This window comes from Haliotis rufescens, unplaced genomic scaffold (genome assembly GCF_023055435.1).
Source record: "Haliotis rufescens isolate VD_foot unplaced genomic scaffold, xgHalRufe1.0.p SCAF_1, whole genome shotgun sequence".
Classification (NCBI taxonomy): Eukaryota; Metazoa; Mollusca; class Gastropoda; order Lepetellida; family Haliotidae; genus Haliotis; species Haliotis rufescens.
The window spans coordinates 40,485,617-40,504,460 of NW_025963779.1; the positions used below are offsets into that span (position 1 = coordinate 40,485,617).

The window sequence follows — 18,844 nt, forward strand, 5'->3', positions numbered from 1 at the left end:
GCTGTATGTTTATCAAACGGGTGATCTCTTCACCGGCAAGTAATAAATGTTTCAAATGAAAAGTATGTTTCTGGATTTGGTGCATGTGAAGAAAAGGCTGCCTTGGAACCATCCATGCATGAAAGCTAGTATCATATTCAGTTTAACTTGAATGGATAATGGAATAAAAATAACAGTACAATCAAGCAATTGCAAAAAGGTTAAACAATTATGGCTTAACTGAGCTGGTTTGAACTGAAGCAATGTTCAAATACATTCGTTTACTGATACAGGAGTAGCAATGCCACTGTCATGTGACTGTAGTACTACAGCTGGTTTATGTCTTCATGACATCACTCACCTGTTCCACCACAGCTGTCATACCAGCAATGAAAAGCAGGGAAATCACAAATGCAGGCCAGGCTCCAAGATAAGACCTACAACACATTGATACATCCCAAGTGAAAACACTGCAGTGTACCCATCTTCCCGAGGCAAGAGAGTTAACTGACTATAAAAGTCAAGTCTCCACCCTTGTCGAACTAGGCTGGTATTATGGAGTTACTTTTTGGCTGGACTAATGAGTCTATGCATGGTCCAATCAAAATTGCGCATCAAAATCTAAATATTTCATATTTTTAATAAAGGTGCTCATGCAATTTGATGCACTTTGCGATGTAAGACAGACACGTTTTATCACAATATAGATCTTGATTATCAATCAGATCATCTTGAGTGGATGCCGCCATTTTGTTTGATACAAATGCAAGTGATATGAGAGGTGGAATCTGATTGGTCCATAGGAGAGGCTCAGAAGGGACATGACTCGTAATAGCCACTGGTGGCGCTACGATCGAGCCCAGGAATTCCAGCCTAGTTCGGCAAGGATGGAAACTGGACTTTTAAAGTCAGTTAACTTCCTTGCCTCGGGAAGATGCACTGTACCTAGCCTGGATACATAGTGAACACTCAGCTTTGATATTCAAATATTTTCTTAATTTGAAGAACTAAACACAAACTTAGAAAATCATGATGATTTGATCATATATGTCAAAGCAGATCAGCTTCTTCAGTTTGACAATTGCAAGGAAAAGTTTAACAAGCCACATATCATTGTGAGAGAATTTAAGAGCATGATCAAAACACAAATATAAAACTTTAATGGTTGAGAAAACAACACATAAATGTTGAATCCCACTACTAACTTAAACATATACCAAGTTTCACTCCATGTTGAATTTTTCATGTGCAAAGTCAATAACGTTAGTCCGACTAGTAAAAGGTGTCCTGAGGTATATGTGAAGAGAACAGCCATTTTGAGAAGTGATGACACTAGGTCAAATCTATTCCTGAGTTACATGAAATTTCACAATCCAGTGAGAAATAGAAAAGTCTGGCCTACCAGTAACTGGTTTCAATAAATAAAAAAAACAATCAAATCATTGAACCTTAATTTAGATAAAAGCACTACATGGACCTGCTGCATAGCACAGTTTTAGTTACATTGGTTAAATGACAGAAATTTTTATATCTCATTAGATGTTGGACAGGTCAAGGAATCAGCTCACACAGACCTCATGCCAGGTGACCCTACAAAACGAAGATGATTCACTTACGTTGGTGGAATTAGTGCACAGAAGATTTTCCAAAAAAATGTGAAGAAATGCATGAAGTAGTCAAACCATTTGGGAGGTACATCATTGCCATCATCATCTGTGCTTCCTCCCACAGTCATGGCACTGAAATACACAACAAGATTCAAATATGCAACAAACCCTGATGATGTTCTTCAACCACAAATCATAACTTGAAAGCAAACACACAGTGTAATGTACTGCACAAGTAACCCAAACATAAAAAATCCATCAAAACAATAATCCAGTGATAAGAGCTCCTCTCTGTTGCAAGCCTACAAGGGTAAATCTAACAGTTTATGGCCTCACATAAAAAATTGTTCATAATCAAAATTGTTTGTATTTCTTAACATAATCTACTTCGACTTCAATACACTTGTTACAGTGATGCTCCAGCTATGTTGCCCCTACCCTAAAGATGTTTTCATCTTGGTCCTCTATTTTTTATAAAGGCCTTGACAGGAATCATTGTCATTGTTACTGGTTATACTCTGCCACCTAGGTGTGTCTAGAGAGTAGGTAAGTGACAAAAAACGAGAGGTTGCTCTGTCAGGAGTGTAAGGACCTGGGGATGCTTTTCAAAAGTCCCAGTCTGCAGCTGCAACCAAAGCCAATTGGCACATGTGAACAGGTGCATTGTCATGAAGCAGGTGCACACCAAAACAGAGCCTTCCTCCACACTCTTGTTTAATAGCTTTTCTCAACTGATGCAGTTCTGTGTCATAGTATTGCCCACTGAGAGCCTGACCTTGCTGCAGATAGTCAATCATGATTATCCCGTTACTGTCCCAGAAAACAGAACACTAAACCCTGACTTTGCCAATTGATGCCACCTGCTTGTACTACTTAGGTGGGGCTGAGATTAAATTGTTCTATCATTTTGAGCAAAGTGATGTAACTACTAGGGCTGTTACGATTCACTTGCGTATTCGATGAATCGAACTGTATCCATTCATGATTTTAGTTGGTTATTCGTGGCCACTGGAATCGAATATTTATGAATATGCAATCATGTGCATTTACATACACTGTACGTAAAAATATCCATAAGAACATATTACATGCAAAGATTTCTTCAAAAACAACACTCTTGTAATATTTAATTTGACAGTATTGTTGTCACTGGTCACGGTCACATTTGAGCAGATACTAGAACCTGGATAAGTGCAGTATAAAATGTATAATATTTTTATAATTAACAAACCATATCAAATAATTTATGTTATTGTTTCACTGAATATAACACATAATACATCAACTGCTGACTATTGACTATTATTGTATTCGTGATTTTATATCCATATTCGTTACCCTATATTCATGATACGAATCGTATTTGCCTCTTAGTGTATTTGTTGCAGCCCTTGTAACTTTAACTTGTAGAGAGCTTATGTGGAGTGAGTCAGCAATATGCTGAATTGTAACAGTCAGCCATTACCATGTGGTAGACAGCCTGCTCTTTAGTTTCAGGAATATTTAGGACTACCAGACCAAGGGTCATCTTCTGTGCTCGTTTAATTCAGAAGCCCATTTCTTGACAGTTGAATATGAAGGGCTTCATCACTAAGCATGCTCTTTTTATGCAGGTACTTAATCACATCTTGTTTCTCAGTTTTCTCCATTTATGCAGTTTGTCTCACCCCTGTCAAGTTCTCTAGCTGACTTATCTAAAAACGATGCAATTTGTTTGTAACTTGGTGTGGTGTCTTTCCATTCTTCATACACATGTTGAAAACCTCACATTACACAAAGCAATATCTATGAGGCCACAAACTTTATGATTTACCGTTGTATACTGGTAACTACCCCGGTCCCAAGTCTAATGCTTCCATGATAGTGGTAGTGGTAGTGGTATTGTTACTGATAACTGATTAACATCTTTTTAGTCACAAAAGTGTCTAGTCAGGATTATGTATCTAACATATTTTTATGTATGACCTGACTGAGGGATAACCCACTCTTTAATTTTCAACTGATCGACAGGCATTGTATTACAGGGTACATTCCATCAATTTTCTGACATGAGCCCTTTAACTGATAATTTTAAATATTCCAGAGGTCAAGATATTCCCATACAGCACAATGCTAAAATGCTCCAGTGTCTTTGAAATTGTGGGCGTTTTTTTCAAATTTAGGGGCTAAAAGCACAAGGCCCCACCCTTGAATTATCCCTGGTATTACAAGGCAAATAACTGTGTGTTGCACATGTCTTACTTTCTAAACTGTCCTCCCCAGGTTTGTGGCTCCTCATATTCATCCTCCATGACATCCGCTATCCTCTCCACCAGCTCATCTACAATCGTATTGCATATCATCAAGTACACAGGTCATAAAGTATCACAATTTATCAGTGACATTATCCACATCAAAAAGCCATAATTATCAGTTCTTATTTATTTAATTATTGATAAGTGAGAATATGATTACCATATCAAGTCTAAGGAACATGCAAAAACGTATCAATCAAGAAAAGATTTCCAGATATTAGAACTTTATTAAATTAGAAATTTATCAAATAAATTCAGAACTAAATCAAATTGATACAATATGACCATTTAGACAAATTTACTTCTTTGTTCATCTGAACAAGAATTGATATGATGGATATACTGTCAACTAAGAACAAATTGATAATCATTTCATAACAAAGTGTCAGTAAGTGAGTATGTAACAGTAAGATATTTCTAAGATAGCTGTACAATCATCCACGCTGCCATGCACTAGTTTCAAAGCCGGTCAGTAAAGACATTAACATAAAGAAAGAGTAACATAAACATACAACTTTAAAATCTTGCTTAAAGTCTAATTATATTTCTTTAAGAACAAATGTTCCGTGCTGGTAAACTAATATAGCAAGTGATAGTCCATATTGTAATCGTAATTGTTTCAGCAATTTCAACCAACAGACATTTCATTAGGCCAGAGGCCTGTGAAGATCTGGTGTAGAATAGGTCTTCAGCAACCCAAGCTTGCCCTAAAAGGTGACTCTGCTTGTCGTAAAAGGCAACTAACGGGATCGGGTGGTCTGGCTCGCTGACTTGGTTGATGCATGTCATCGATCCCAATTGTGTATTAATCACTGGATTGTCTGGTCCGGACTCGATTATCTACAGACCGCCGTCATATAGCTGGAATATTGCTCAGTGCGGCGTTAAAAAACCAACCAACCAAACCAAATCATTAGGCCAGATCATTTTGTTCTTGATTTATGAGCTTACAATGATTTTTATTAAAGTAAAAATTAAAAAAAAATGTGTTCATTTGAAATAATGCTTACTTCGACCCCATTCTTGTCAAAAGGTTTAATTTGATTTTTATTCAAAGCCTTTTCCCAAGGTACATAAAATACAACAAGACTAGTAACGGTTGTCCGTTTATGAATGGTGAAATATGTGTTCTATGCAATATGTTTTACCAGTATGCTATTCTATGAATTGCACATATGTATGAATAGGTAGCTTTTCATTCCAACAAACAAACAGATAGAAAAGAAATGAGTGGTTTCATGATTATGGCTATGTTGGCTCATAACAGGCCCATCAACATGTCAAGAAATATTTAGGTGATTGATAAATGTGCTTGACTTGCTTCTACATATATTGTATACTTGCCCCATGACATGCAATTCATAACCTGAGTCTCCAAAGAGCGAGGTGCATGTGCGAAAGGCACAGGGCACATATTTCACATGCATCACGCAGGGGTGACTCACACAGTGTTCTCACGGCTAAATATAGAGTTCTTGAATATCGTTAAAACAATGTTGTTTAAACATTTTAGGTGCTTGGGTTCTTTGATTGTTGGCCATGGTTAAGTAGGTTAGAGCACACGGAACCTGGTGTCTAATCGATGAAATGTTTAGTTAGAATCCTCATGCTTTAACCTATACATAATGTACAGGCATAATTTAAATGGTCATCCTGAATGCATTAAGTATCAACTGAAATGTGCACATCATTCATAAACAATTGACTCCCATAGTCAATTAAGAGCACAGGACCAGTGATTGAGGTGAGACCCTTAGCTATGCAAGATTTGTTGGTTTACCCTGATTACATTCCCTGGCAATGCACAAAACGGGGCAACATCTTCAACCAAACAATTCTGCTTCAAAATTGACATAGAAATCCAAAAACTAGAAAACAAAATTGAATTGACTAAAGGTTCATTGACATGAATTAAACATTTTATGATATACTTCAGTGTAAAAGACTGAGTTTTCTGAAGTTGAGAAAAGTGATATTTCATTGCAGTGAACGTGACACTAGATATTTCATTGCAGTGAACATAACACTTGATATTTCACTGCAGTGAACATAACACTTGATATTTCATTGAAGTGAACATAACACTAGATATTTCATTGCAGTGAACGTGACACTAGATATTTCACTGCAGTGAACATAACACTTGATATTTCACTGCAGTGAACATAACACTTGATATTTCATTGAAGTGAACATAACACTAGATATTTCATTGCAGTGAACGTGACACTAGATATTTCACTGCAGTGAACATAACACTTGATATTTCATTGCAGTGAACATAACACTTGATATTTCATTGCAGTGAACGTGACACTAGATATTTCACTGCAGTGAACATAACACTTGATATTTCATTGCAGTGAACATAACACTTGATATTTCATTGCAGTGAACATAACACTTGATATTTCATTGCAGTGAACGTGACACTAGATATTTCATTGCAGTGAACATAACACTAGATATTTCATTGCAGTGAACATAACACTTGATATTTCATTGCAGTGAACATAACACTTGATATTTCATTGCAGTGAACGTAACACTAGATATTTCATTGCAGTGAACGTAACACTAGATATTTCATTGCAGTGAACGTGACACTAGATATTTCATTGCAGTGAACATAACACTTGATATTTCATTGCAGTGAACATAACACTAGATATTTCATTGCAGTGAACATAACACTTGATATTTCATTGCAGTGAACATAACACTTGATATTTCATTGCAGTGAACATAACACTTGATATTTCATTACAGTGAACATAATACCTTGATGGATCTATTGTCATACAAGAGTTAGCTCCTCACAAATTGTCTCCCTATATTGTGTCTCGCCTGTACACAAACTGCTGACTTTCTTTTTACGTTAGTTCCACATTGACAAGGCAAAATAACGACAGATGGTCATATGGAGTTACTACCGCTTCTTGACGTTTGTTATTCTTTTGAAAATGTTTCAACACAAACTGTAAATTTCTCATTCAACTGGTCAATCAACTGTTCGTTTCGCAAAGTGTCATTTTTATTACTTAACCAGCGTGTATTCTTTCGCTTCCAATTGTGGTCTCATAGATTTCAAGAATATTTTCGTTGAAGTTGATTTTGTATATAATCACATGTAAATGTATGATAAAGAATTTTTGTGTCCTTAAATATTCTTTGTTACTTTTGTTTATTCTTTTTAAGATTTTTCAAACACGAAAATACTTTTTAAGTCGCAAATACAAGGGGTAGTGAACCGTCCCTGTGTGTTAGGAAGGGAGAATTTACGTTTCAAGGTTTTACATTTCTCATGAAATACTTTAATTGTCCGGCAGACAACTTCACAATAAGTACACGTATATGTTAAACAGGATATTCCCTGTGTCTTGTGAAATATCATGTTTCTCTCAACAATGAGAGAAACATATTTCACGAGACATATGAAATATCCTTTATATATTTATTTTAAAATCGGCTATCACTCAGTAGACAGAAAACTTTATATCACCACAAGAAACAAGCAGTTGCACATAGAAGTGTTATTTCCATGATCAAACTGTTATAGAGAGTATTACATTATTGATGCCTGGTGTGAGCAGTATTAACACAATACGAGACAGTTCTCTGAGCAACAATACTTGCTCCTCTAGAAGACATAACAAATAGCCCAATATTCTGTTATTCTGTAGCTCGCATGAACTATTATTGGCAGGTCGTTCGAGGTGTAACAAATAGTGCCAATGTACTGTTGCTCACCAGACATGTTCAAAATGAGCTGAATGTGTTAATATTGTCTTCAGCCATCAGATAAGGACAGCAAGGCCAATAACTGGCTATGTTATGAACCTGGATCTGAGAGGATGATAGGATAGCAATGAAATATTATATAAACTTTCGTGAAATATTAAAGGATCACTGCATTTTGCAATGCTGTTTCACATATTATTTTCTTCCTCAAGCTGACATCACAAATAATGGCCAAAGTTGAAGGCTAGGTGATAGTGTGTGTTCTTACACATCTTCATAAAGTTTCAGGTCTTTGTACCTTGTGTTTCATCAAAAAAATATTGAACAGTTTATGAGTTATGCTCCGGAATCGAACCCTACCCTCACAGAACCTAAGTCCATCTTGTTGCCATGGAAACGTAAAAAACAATAATTTTTTTAAAATTTCTGAATAGCAAAAGGCACCAGTTTAGCATGTACTTGACAGACCTGCAAAGTTTCATGAAAACATATTGAACAGTTTCTGAGTTAAGCTCCAGAAACGAAATGTGACGGACGGAGCCCGTTTCTATATCCCCCGCCAACTTTGTTGGGCAGGGGATAAAAAGTAATAATTTTATCTTAATGTCGCAGGTTAAGTTTTACTAATATGTTAATTATGTCACCAACTTGTTCCCATATCTAATATTGGCTTGAACAGGCCACCTTAACTGTGGTCTGTCAGGTACATCCTGGGCCCTGGCACATGCAGTCCCTGCAAATGATGTAGAGGCAGGTCACATGACTGTCCTCTATATAGACTGCATGTGTTAGGAACCCAGCACACACCATGCCGGACCACCAAGCCATATAGCATGTCGCTTTGTTATAATTGCAGGTATGTTGAATGGGTTGTGTGAATGCTCTTTTAATCTTTTTTTATTGAAATAGGTTCATTCTTGTGTGAATTATATTAGTCCAGATAACTGTTTTATTATTGAGATGAATATCAATAATATAGTAGATAACTGTTTAATTATTGAAATGAATATCAATAATATAGTAGATAACTGTTTAATTATTGAAATGAATATCAATAATATAGTAGATGACTGTTTAATTATTGAAATGAATATCAATAATATAGTAGTTAAAAACAACTACATGGTCAGCATGTGTTAGGAACCCAAGACACACCATGCCAGACCACCAAGCTATATAGCATGTCGCTTTGTTATAATTGCAGGACTCATCATAAATAAAACATCAGCCCAGAACGAGAACTTTGTTGTTCCTGTGACATTATGGCGCCCAACGTGGGGCTGATGTAGGAATGAAGACCTGTGGCTTGTGTGGCCGTGACGTCATCGTATCCCTGTGGTTGTAATCACAGCAGCTGCAGTCTCTGCATGGATGGAGAAATTCTTTTCGCGTGTTGAGATATTCAGTTGGAAGTGGTAGGGCCCGTACCCCATGGGGAAATTATGATTGACATCGCCGGCATCATGTGTACACTCGCGTTATTGCGTTCGCGTTCCTAAGTTTGTTGTTGTTGTTTTAGTTGTTTTTTTCTTTTTGTGCCAGGACAATAACTTTCTGTTCACGGACTTCGCTGAGGTGCAAGTGACTTTATACTTTTCATTGTGTTTACTTGACATTGTGATGTCAGCATGTGACTTTGCATTACCTTTGCTAGATAATTTTGTCAGCATGTGACATTGTTCTAGTCGACAAAGTGAAGATTGTGTTTGTGTATGTTCATTCTTGATTATGAACCTAGCATGGCCATTTGAAATGTTTGTTGTTCGATTTTGTTATTTTTTTACTGTTAATTCCGTTTTTGGAATACCTTTGTGTGATTATTTGGTTAGCGTACTATAATCTGGGTGTTTAAAACAAATTCAGGTCGAAGTTTACTGTGAGTAAAAATGGAAAGAATGAATCTTTGACTGTATGGAAGGTTTATCTGCAATTCATTTTCACTCAATATCCCTTAACAAGTATTGCAATAATACTCACTGACACATTTTATATTGACTGATTCAAATTGATGTCATTAATAATGACTTGTTTGTTTTCAGACAGCAGCTTGGTCCAGCATTTATAATTGTGAACTTCATGGATATATTTTCACTTCTAATGCTTGAGAAAGTCTTTGTTGTATTACTCTATTTGTTGATTACCAGTGCAACCATGGCTACTGGTGGGAAAGAGGACTGGGAAGGCTTGAAGGAGGAAGAGGGGCACATTGGCCGTGAGGATCTCCAGAAAATGATCAGGTTTATGGAAACATCTGGCTACCGTGTGCTTCCACCAAGTTCAACACCTCACCGGGTGGCAAGTCATTCCTTTTCTTCTTCACCTAGTACACATTATGTGCAGCCACCTCGTATTTCAACATTTTCTGGCAGTGATGCTAAGGGGGAATCATCCTTCGAGAGTTGGGTTTTTGAGGTCAAATGCTTGCTTAGAGATTATCCCACTTCCATCCTAACTCAGGCTGTTCGGAAATCTCTTAAAGGGGAGGCTGGAAAAGTTGTTCTCTTACTTGGAGAATCTGCCTCAGTTGAGGAAATCTTGGCTAAACTGGATAGCATATATGGTGTCGTTAGTTCAGCTGATACACTTCTTCAGGATTTTTACACTGATTGTCAGAAGGATAGTGAGTCCGTGGCAACGTGGGCTTGTAGGCTTGAGGACACATTGATGAAAGTTAAGATGAAGGGCGACTTCATAAATGAAGGATCCGGGGATTGCATTCTAAAGACAAAGTTTTGGAGTGGTTTAAAAAATGACAGGCTTAAGGATGCCACGCGTCACAAATTTGATGATTGTACAGATTTTGATTCTCTGCTTCGTGTTGTTCGAGAAACAGAACAAGAGCTCACTTGGTCTAATAGGGTTAAGGACTCTAAACAGAAGAAGCCTCAAGTTCATTCTCAGGTTGTTGATGCAGATATATCTCAATACTTAAAGGATATTATCAAGAGATTAGAGAACTTAGAGAAAAATCAGATAAGTTCAAATCAACATAAATCATCAAAATTGGAGAAGGATGTTGGGGAGATTGTAACTAGATTAACAAAACTTGAGTCCAAAGTTGGACAAGTTACTCAATCTGGTAGTAACTCTGGAAATTCTAGTTCACGTTGTAGTGGCCAGGGTCGTGGTAGAGGTATGGTCAGTAACCGGGCTTTAAACCAGTCTTAACTTCTGTTGAGGAGCAAACAGACGTCACTGATATTTCCAGCTCCAATGACTTGTATTCTAGGATGGTTGGTCCACGTGTAGAGGCTAATGTCTTTGTTAATGGCAGGGAATGTTTGGTCTTGCTTGATACAGGATCACAGGTAACAACCGTTGCAGAAACGTTTTTATCATGAGCACATGAATGATCTTGAGTTGCGCAGTCTGGATGAGTTTCAATTGGAAGTGACTGGTGCAACTGGTAACAAGCTGCAATATTTAGGTTATATTGAGGTTCCTTTTGGCGTTGCATTTGATACTAGAACGTATGACATTCCAGTCTTGGTAGTTGAGGATACAGAGTTTAATGCTAGAATTCCTGTAATTCTCGGTACCAATGCTCTCAAACTATTTCGCCATTGTCCACTGGATGTTGTCTCTGAACCTTGGCAGGCAATCTTGGCATATTTGAATGCCAGTGTAGGTATTGTCAGGTCTACCAGTAAGCATTCCTTTTCACTTAAGCCCATGGCAGTTGCTACATTGAGAGGCATAGTCCATACCCAGTCAGGCAGAATGATCGCTGTTACCGAACAGTTAGATAATGGCAGTTCACCTCAAGGGTTAGGTATCTGTCCAAGGGTAGTAGAAATAGGAGCTCAAGGCAAAAGTACTGTAGTTCATGTCAAAGTTTGTAATTTATCCGCAAGGGTTATTACACTCCCAGGTAGAGCTAAGCTGTGTAATTTGCAGGAGGTTCAGGTGATGGATTGTTCACTGTTGAACTTAGACAAGTTTTCTTCTGGTACTGTTAAAGAAAATCCTCCCGTTACCATTGATTTAGGGGGAAGTCCACTGTCATGTGAACAGAAACACAAGGTCGAGGGTATGTTTAGTCATTGGTCAGACATTATGTCTCAACATTCATTGGATTTAGGGCATACTACAACAGTCCAACATGAAATAAACCTCACAGATGATAAACCATTTAAGGAGCCATACCGTAGGATACCCCCAGCCTTATTTGAAGAAGTAAGGCAACATCTTAAAAACATGCTCGAGTGTGGAGCCATTCGTGAAAGTAGTAGCCCTTATTCATCAAACATTGTCTTAGTACGCAAAAGGGACAACGGTCTGAGAGTATGCATTGACATGAGAAAACTTAATGCTAGGACTATTAGAGATTCATATTCTTTACCCAGGATAGATGAAACTCTTGATTGTCTTGTTGGTTCTCGGTGGTTCTCCAAGCTGGGTTTGAGCTCTGGCTACTGGCAAGTAGAGTTAAAAGAACCGGATAAGGAAAAAACAGCATTTTCTGTAGGTCCTCTCGGCTTCTATGAGTGTAATTGAATGCCATTTGGGTTGACAAATGCACCAGCAACTTTTCAGAGATTAATGGAAAGATGTATGGGGGATTTACACCTTAAGGAATGCTTGATCTATATTGATGACATCATTATTTTCTCACAAACGTTTGAACAACATTTGGAGAGAGTAGAGGCTGTTTTTCAGAGGTTGCGAGAACATGGTCTAAAGTTGAAACCTTCAAAGTGTGAGCTTTTCAGAAATAAGGTGAAATACCTAGGGCATATTGTGTCATCACAGGGTGTAGAAACAGATCCAGAGAAAGTGGAAACACTGATAAATTGGCCAATTCCTAAGAACATTAAAGAGCTACAGAAGTTTCTGGGTTTCACCGGTTATTACCGTAGATTTGTCGAGAACTATGCCAGGATAGCGAAACCTTTGACTGATTTACTTCTTGGGAATCTGCAGAAAGGAAAGCCAAAACAGAAGGGAAAATGGACTTGGAATAGCGAACAGCAGAAAGCTTTTGATACACTGATACAGTGTCTTACATCACCTCCAGTGCTAGCCTATGCAGACTTCACTTTACCTTTTATCATTAACATAGATGCAAGTATGGAAGGTCTAGGGGCAATACTTTATCAAGTTCAGGATGGTAGGGAACGTGTGATAGCATACGCCAGCAGAGCACTTAGGAAACCTGAGAGAAATTACCCAGCTCATAAGTTGGAATTCTTGGCGCTAAAGTGGGCTTTGTGTGACAAATTCCATGAGTATCTGTATGGAAGTCGTTTTGAAGTAAGAACGGACAACAATCCCCTTTCATATGTTTTGTCAACAGCCAAGCTGGATGCAACTGGTCATAGGTGGCTAGCTGCTTTATCCACTTATAATTTCAAGATTGTCTATCGTGCAGGGAAAATCAACAAGGATGCTGATGCATTATCTCGTCACCCTCAGTTTTCTCAGCATATTCAGGCAGATGTAGTAAAAGCAGTTTGTTGCTGTCAGACCGTGAATGCTGTTAGGTGTTTGACTGTTAGTCCAGCTGTTGAGGAAAGCAAAGTCCCTTTTAATCATGTTGATTGGGCATTTGAACAATCTAAGGATCCGGATATAGCTAGGGTTGCAGGTTTTGTTTTGAACGAGAGAAAACCTATGTCACGTCAATTGAGTAAGGAGACTGACACAGTTCGTAGACTCTTAGGACAATGGTCCAAGTTTGTTTTGAGGGATGGTGTCCTCTTCAGGAAGAGGTGGCATCAAAACAGTTTAGGACATCAGCTTGTCTTACCAAAGCAATGGCAAAAACTTGTTCTTGATGCACTGCATGATGATATGGGTCACCAAGGACGCGATAGAACATTGGATTTAGCACAATCACGATTCTATTGGCCTGGTTTAACCAGTGATGTGGATAGAAAGGTACGTTGTTGTCGGAGATGCATCAGACGAAAAAATTCTCCAAACCAAGTTGCTGCTCCATTAGTTAATGTGACTACTAGTCAACCCATGGAGTTAGTTTGTATAGATTATCTCTCACTAGAGGAAGCAAGGGGCTGTGGTAATATCCTAGTTATCACTGATCATTTTACTAGGTTTGCACAGGCTATTCCTACCAGAAATCAGACTGCTAACACAACAGCCAAGGCATTGTTTGATTTTTTCCTTCATTATGGATTTCCAGCTCGGCTGCATAGTGACAAAGGACGCAACTTTGAATCTAAGGTCATTAGAGCTTTGTGCAGGCTTGCAGGTACAGTTAAGACTAGCACCTCACCATATCATCCTATGGGAAATGATATGGTAGAACGGTTTAATCAGACTCTCCTCAAAATGCTAGGTACTTTGGAGGACAATCAGAAGGAAAATTGGACAATGTATGTTCCAGCTCTCATACATGCATACAATGCTACCAGACATGATAGTACAGGCTATTCACCTTTTTTTCTTATGTTCGGGCACCATCCACGTTTAGCTTTGGATGCTTTTCTTGGTATTGGTTCTGAAGATTTGCAAGAAAGTTCTGGGACAGATTATGTTTCACAATTGAAGGAAAGGTTGAATTTTGCTTACAAGGTTGCTTCCGCAGAATCGGGAAAGGCTGCCAGTCGGCACAAGAAGAGATATGACCGTAGAGTGAGGGAAGCTGTTCTATCTGAAGGTGACAGGGTTCTTGTGAGAAATGTAGGTTTTAAGGGAAAACGTAAGTTAGCAGATTTTTGGTCTCGTGAGTCTTATGTTGTTTTTCACCAGCCCAACTGAGACATCCCGGTATACATCGTCAAAAGAGAAGATGGAAAAGCCCCACAAAAACTTTGCACAGAAATATGTTGCTTCCTTACATGTCTCTTCCAGTTCAACATGAGCAGGAACCTAGGCAAAGTCAACCAAGTCAATGTGAGATACCTGAATCCGATCATTCCTCGACGGAGGACAGTGATTGCGAGGACATGGTAGTTTTCTCTGTTGGGGGTGGTCATGGAAACCATGATATTTCCATCACTTCATCTTCCACTGAGACGGATAATACTGCATCACAGATTTCCAATGAGGTCAATGTTGGAAATACAACTCGGGAACAGAATATGGCTCTTGACCCAAATGTAAGCCGATTTGTTCCACGGCGATCCAGTCGTGAAAGAAGACCACCTGTCTGGTTCAATGATGGCAACTGGGTCATGCAGCATCAGGCTGATACTGAAATCTTTATCTGATTTTCTCAAGTTGTTCAGACATTTTTTGTATCTATGTGCTAATTTGTTGGTTTTTATTTTCAGATGCTGTTCGTATTTGAAATGTCGGGGACGACATTTTACAGAAGGGGGGGGGAAGGTGTCGCAGGTTAAGTTTTACTAATATGTTAATTATGTCACCAACTTGTTCCCATATCTAATATTGGCTTGAACAGGCCACCTTAACTGTGGTCTGTCAGGTACATCCTGGGCCCTGGCACATGCAGTCCCTGCAAATGATGTAGAGGCAGGTCACATGACTGTCCTCTATATAGACTGCATGTGTTAGGAACCCAGCACACACCATGCCGGACCACCAAGCCATATAGCATGTCGCTTTGTTATAATTGCAGGTATGTTGAATGGGTTGTGTGAATGCTCTTTTAATCTTTTTTTATTGAAATAGGTTCATTCTTGTGTGAATTATATTAGTCCAGATAACTGTTTTATCATTGAGATGAATATCAATAATATAGTAGATGACTGTTTAATTATTGAAATGAATATCAATAATATAGTAGTTAAAAACAACTACATGGTCAGCATGTGTTAGGAACCCAAGACACACCATGCCGGACCACCAAGCCATATAGCATGTCGCTTTGTTATAATTGCAGGACTCATCATAAATAAAACATCAGCCCAGAACGAGAACTTTGTTGTTCCTGTGACATTAATGCCATGAAGACATCCTAAAGTCTTTTCAGTTTCAGGTTCATCCTGTCGGGATGTTTGGAGAAGTTCAAGGATAGACAGATGAACAGTCAGTGAAGGACAACCTGCCATGCTATGAGCTCACTTGAACCTTCAGTCGTAGTGAGCAAACACTTGGACACCCAACAGTAGACTGAATGGTTTAGCATCATTTGCAATTTGCCTTTTTCTAGTAATTGTTATACTCTCAATGTCAAGTATGTCATAGTCCTGAAAATTATTATATCTCTGGTCTCTTCCAAGGTCTGTAAATGATTTAAGTTTGTTTACGAAAGAGGATCATCACATCTAATGTGATAGTACGTCGATTTCTAAAACACATCTGTTGCATATAAAAGCAAATATCATAACATTCATGAATGTCTAAATGGTAAATATATTTAAATCATGGTAGCTATGGTGTCCACGATGATTTTTTGTCTTGGTATCTTTTCTTGACAACATAACATTGTATATTTGTTTATCTATAAACTAGTTCCCAAGTCTGTTCTAATCAATGTCATAAGCTTCAACATGAATGCCACCTACTTTGGCTTGTTATAGCAACTTATCTGTGTTGATATACTGAATATCATCAAATCAAATTTGATACTGTGAATTGTAGTCCATTACTCTTGGGATATGCTGCGAGGGCATTCCAATTGAAAACAAAAACATACAGTAGACATCCTAAAACAGTTTAAGTCTCAAAGCAGAAATAAAATGCTGTTGTGTCAGGTGTTCCAATGGTTTTGGCAGGGTCTGCCTATTGAATATCTATTGCACAAAGAGAAACATCCCACCTGCAATCTGACCACACACTCAACACACTGCCACATAGTGATACTTCTACACAACGTGACACCAATATTCACAAACTGTGCTTCAGCTAGGTGAACAACTAAATACAGAGTGGTGTTGCTCTAACTGGATCCTGTCTACTGACTTCTACTACATGACAACTTGTGACAGAGTGCTAGCTAGCTCTAGGCCCACGGGGACCCACGTGTAGTTCAATGTGAAAGCAAACTTATTATGCCAGCAGTTACATAAATATTGTGTTGCAAGAAAACTTGAAAGTGGTTATCAAAAGGTTACTATGAACTACAAAACAGTAATCAAAAACTTCTAATGAAAGATTATTGTCTTACCATCTGAAAAGAAAGAAAGACAACAACATTTTAGCACATGTTGACACTCTCAATAGTTAAATTGTTCCTAAAACATACATCTCTAATTAATCTATTAAACTATAACAAAACAGAACTTGGTAAGACAAACCGTAAAAATCAATAACTATAGGCCAATGTCTGTTTAAGAAACTTAAAGAACCCTGCATGGGTCTGTATAGCTCACTTAAATCCCTGGACATTTTGAACTTTGCTTTAGGGATATTAATGTTATGTCTCAGGGTGTCAACACTGACTTCAGGATCACATAGGCAGAGGTGATGATGTAGCTGAACTGCTGAGATGTTGCATAGGTCATGCCCACATAAATGTCAGGTGTATGGAAATTGCACTAATGGCATGATCATGGATTGTTGTTGTGAACATTTACTATTTTATTGATGTGACTTACTACAAATGATCATGATTCTCACCTCTTTTGACAAGAAAATATTGTCCATTTCTTAAATAATATTTAGTAACACTATTACACTGATGTTACAGAATCATAAAAAGAATATTTTTAGTGCAAATACACATGAATGACTGACTGTTCACACAAACCCTTGGAACAGATAAGCTAAAATTACAAATATTTGGAATCTGTCAAAATATCATATCTGTCTTTAAAATAGTGACACAATGAATCAGAGCAAATACTCATACAGACTGATAATTTTGTGTAAACTTGTAAAGCCTTACATTTTTTTGGCTAGGTTCATGGATCCGCAGACCTTAAAACTTGCAAGTTCAGAAAGTAAAAATGGTCAGTAAGACAAAGGCCTTTTTCATACCAATGGCAGTAAAGATCACTTTGACAAAGAAAATAATCCAAGGGATTTTTTATATGACAATAACAGAATTTTTTCAAATGGTAAAGTCCAAGAGATCCAAATCAAACTAGATAAATGATTTAAAAAATCCTGTACAATGCATTTTATTTAATGCATATTTTTTACCTACCGATAAATTTTTTCACTTTTCAACATCAGTAAACCAAGGTAAAAAAGCCTGGCCCTAACTGACAAACCTATCTAAGGTATCAAAGCTTAGATCCAGAGGGCTTTCCAGAGTATCTTAAGAAATAAATTCTCTCAATTCAAACTGATTTCATTGTTACAATGTATTGAATCATAGAAGAACCATTACAACAAAAGCAATGTGTAGAACCTCCAATCTCATTGAAATCAGATCTCAGTTCTCGCTGCTGCTTAACAAAGATCTGAGGACATCCCATTACGGGTCACGTCTGAACGACCTTTCGCGAACTTTAACCGACCACTGAAATGAAGTCGACATCAGCCAATTAGAAAACAGCTTTCTCGAGCTTTACGGCACTCGTTTCAAACTACGTTTAAAAAAATATGTTGACACAGTTCTCAATTAAAATTTTGATAACTGAACAAACGAACATTCCAGAATATCTAATATATGGCTGCGATTGTATGGCAGTGCTTCCCACATACTGTGCAACGCCTCCTCCATTCAAATGTTTATCCCGCAGAAGCGAGAGATAAACAATAATTTTGATGGAATCAGTCGTAGGGGTTGAACTGTCGTTCGGAATACCCTGTGTGAACGTTTTCAAGGTTGCATGATCAGAAAACAAATTCCGACTGTCACTTTCACAATCTGGTAAGCGGCGCTTTGATTGGTCGGATGAAAGGCCGTTCTGACGTGACCCATAATGGGATGTCCTCAGATCTTTGTTTAGCGATAATGAGAACTAAGATCTGATTTTAATGAGATTGTAGAACCTCTGAAATGTCCGTAAAAACCCTTAGCTCATATTAATTTCATTAGATAAATGCAACCACTCATTGTAACTGGAGTTATCTCCACAAGACTTGTATAGCACTTGTCAGAAATGTTAATGAAAAAGTAGAACAGGGTTACAGTGTTAACAACAGTCTTGAGTACAGAGACACGACTGCCTGGCCAGTGTTCAGTACTATACATGCTGACAAACACACAAGAATGTAGTCCCCTGCCAGCAGCCCTACATTGTCATTACTGTGCAGTCATTAAACACATACCCTTATTGATGTGGCACACTGTTGCACTGCGCATGCCAATGCGTGCACCCAGACTGGGGTTCCGCAGAGCGATGATGAAGTTGATAGCATGCTATAAATAAAGAAATTTGAAACCAGGACAAAATCATCTGAATT

At 37.9% G+C, this 18,844-nt stretch overlaps 1 protein-coding gene and 1 long non-coding RNA gene across 22 annotated transcripts in view; one reads left to right on the forward strand and one right to left on the reverse strand.

Moving 5' to 3' along the window:
- Positions 1-18,844, reverse strand: part of LOC124121883 (sodium/calcium exchanger 2-like) — a 207,098-nt gene that overhangs the window by 17,150 nt on the left and 171,104 nt on the right. For 20 of the 21 annotated variants that reach the window (XM_046484971.2, XM_048396519.1, XM_048396520.1 and 17 more), the window contains 5 exons: positions 18,710-18,800; positions 16,656-16,658; positions 3,828-3,906; positions 1,596-1,718; positions 341-416 (listed from right to left, as the gene is read on the reverse strand). In XM_046484971.2, the coding sequence (XP_046340927.1) occupies positions 341-416; positions 1,596-1,718; positions 3,828-3,906; positions 16,656-16,658; positions 18,710-18,800 (372 nt within the window). The remainder of the gene's footprint in view (positions 1-340; positions 417-1,595; positions 1,719-3,827; positions 3,907-16,655; positions 16,659-18,709; positions 18,801-18,844) is intronic. The other variant, XM_046484972.2, reaches the window with a different exon arrangement.
- On the forward strand, positions 8,086-9,263 carry LOC124121885. The gene is made up of 2 exons (XR_006859097.2): positions 8,086-8,477; positions 8,826-9,263. It is a non-coding gene; the product is annotated as an uncharacterized LOC124121885 (long non-coding RNA).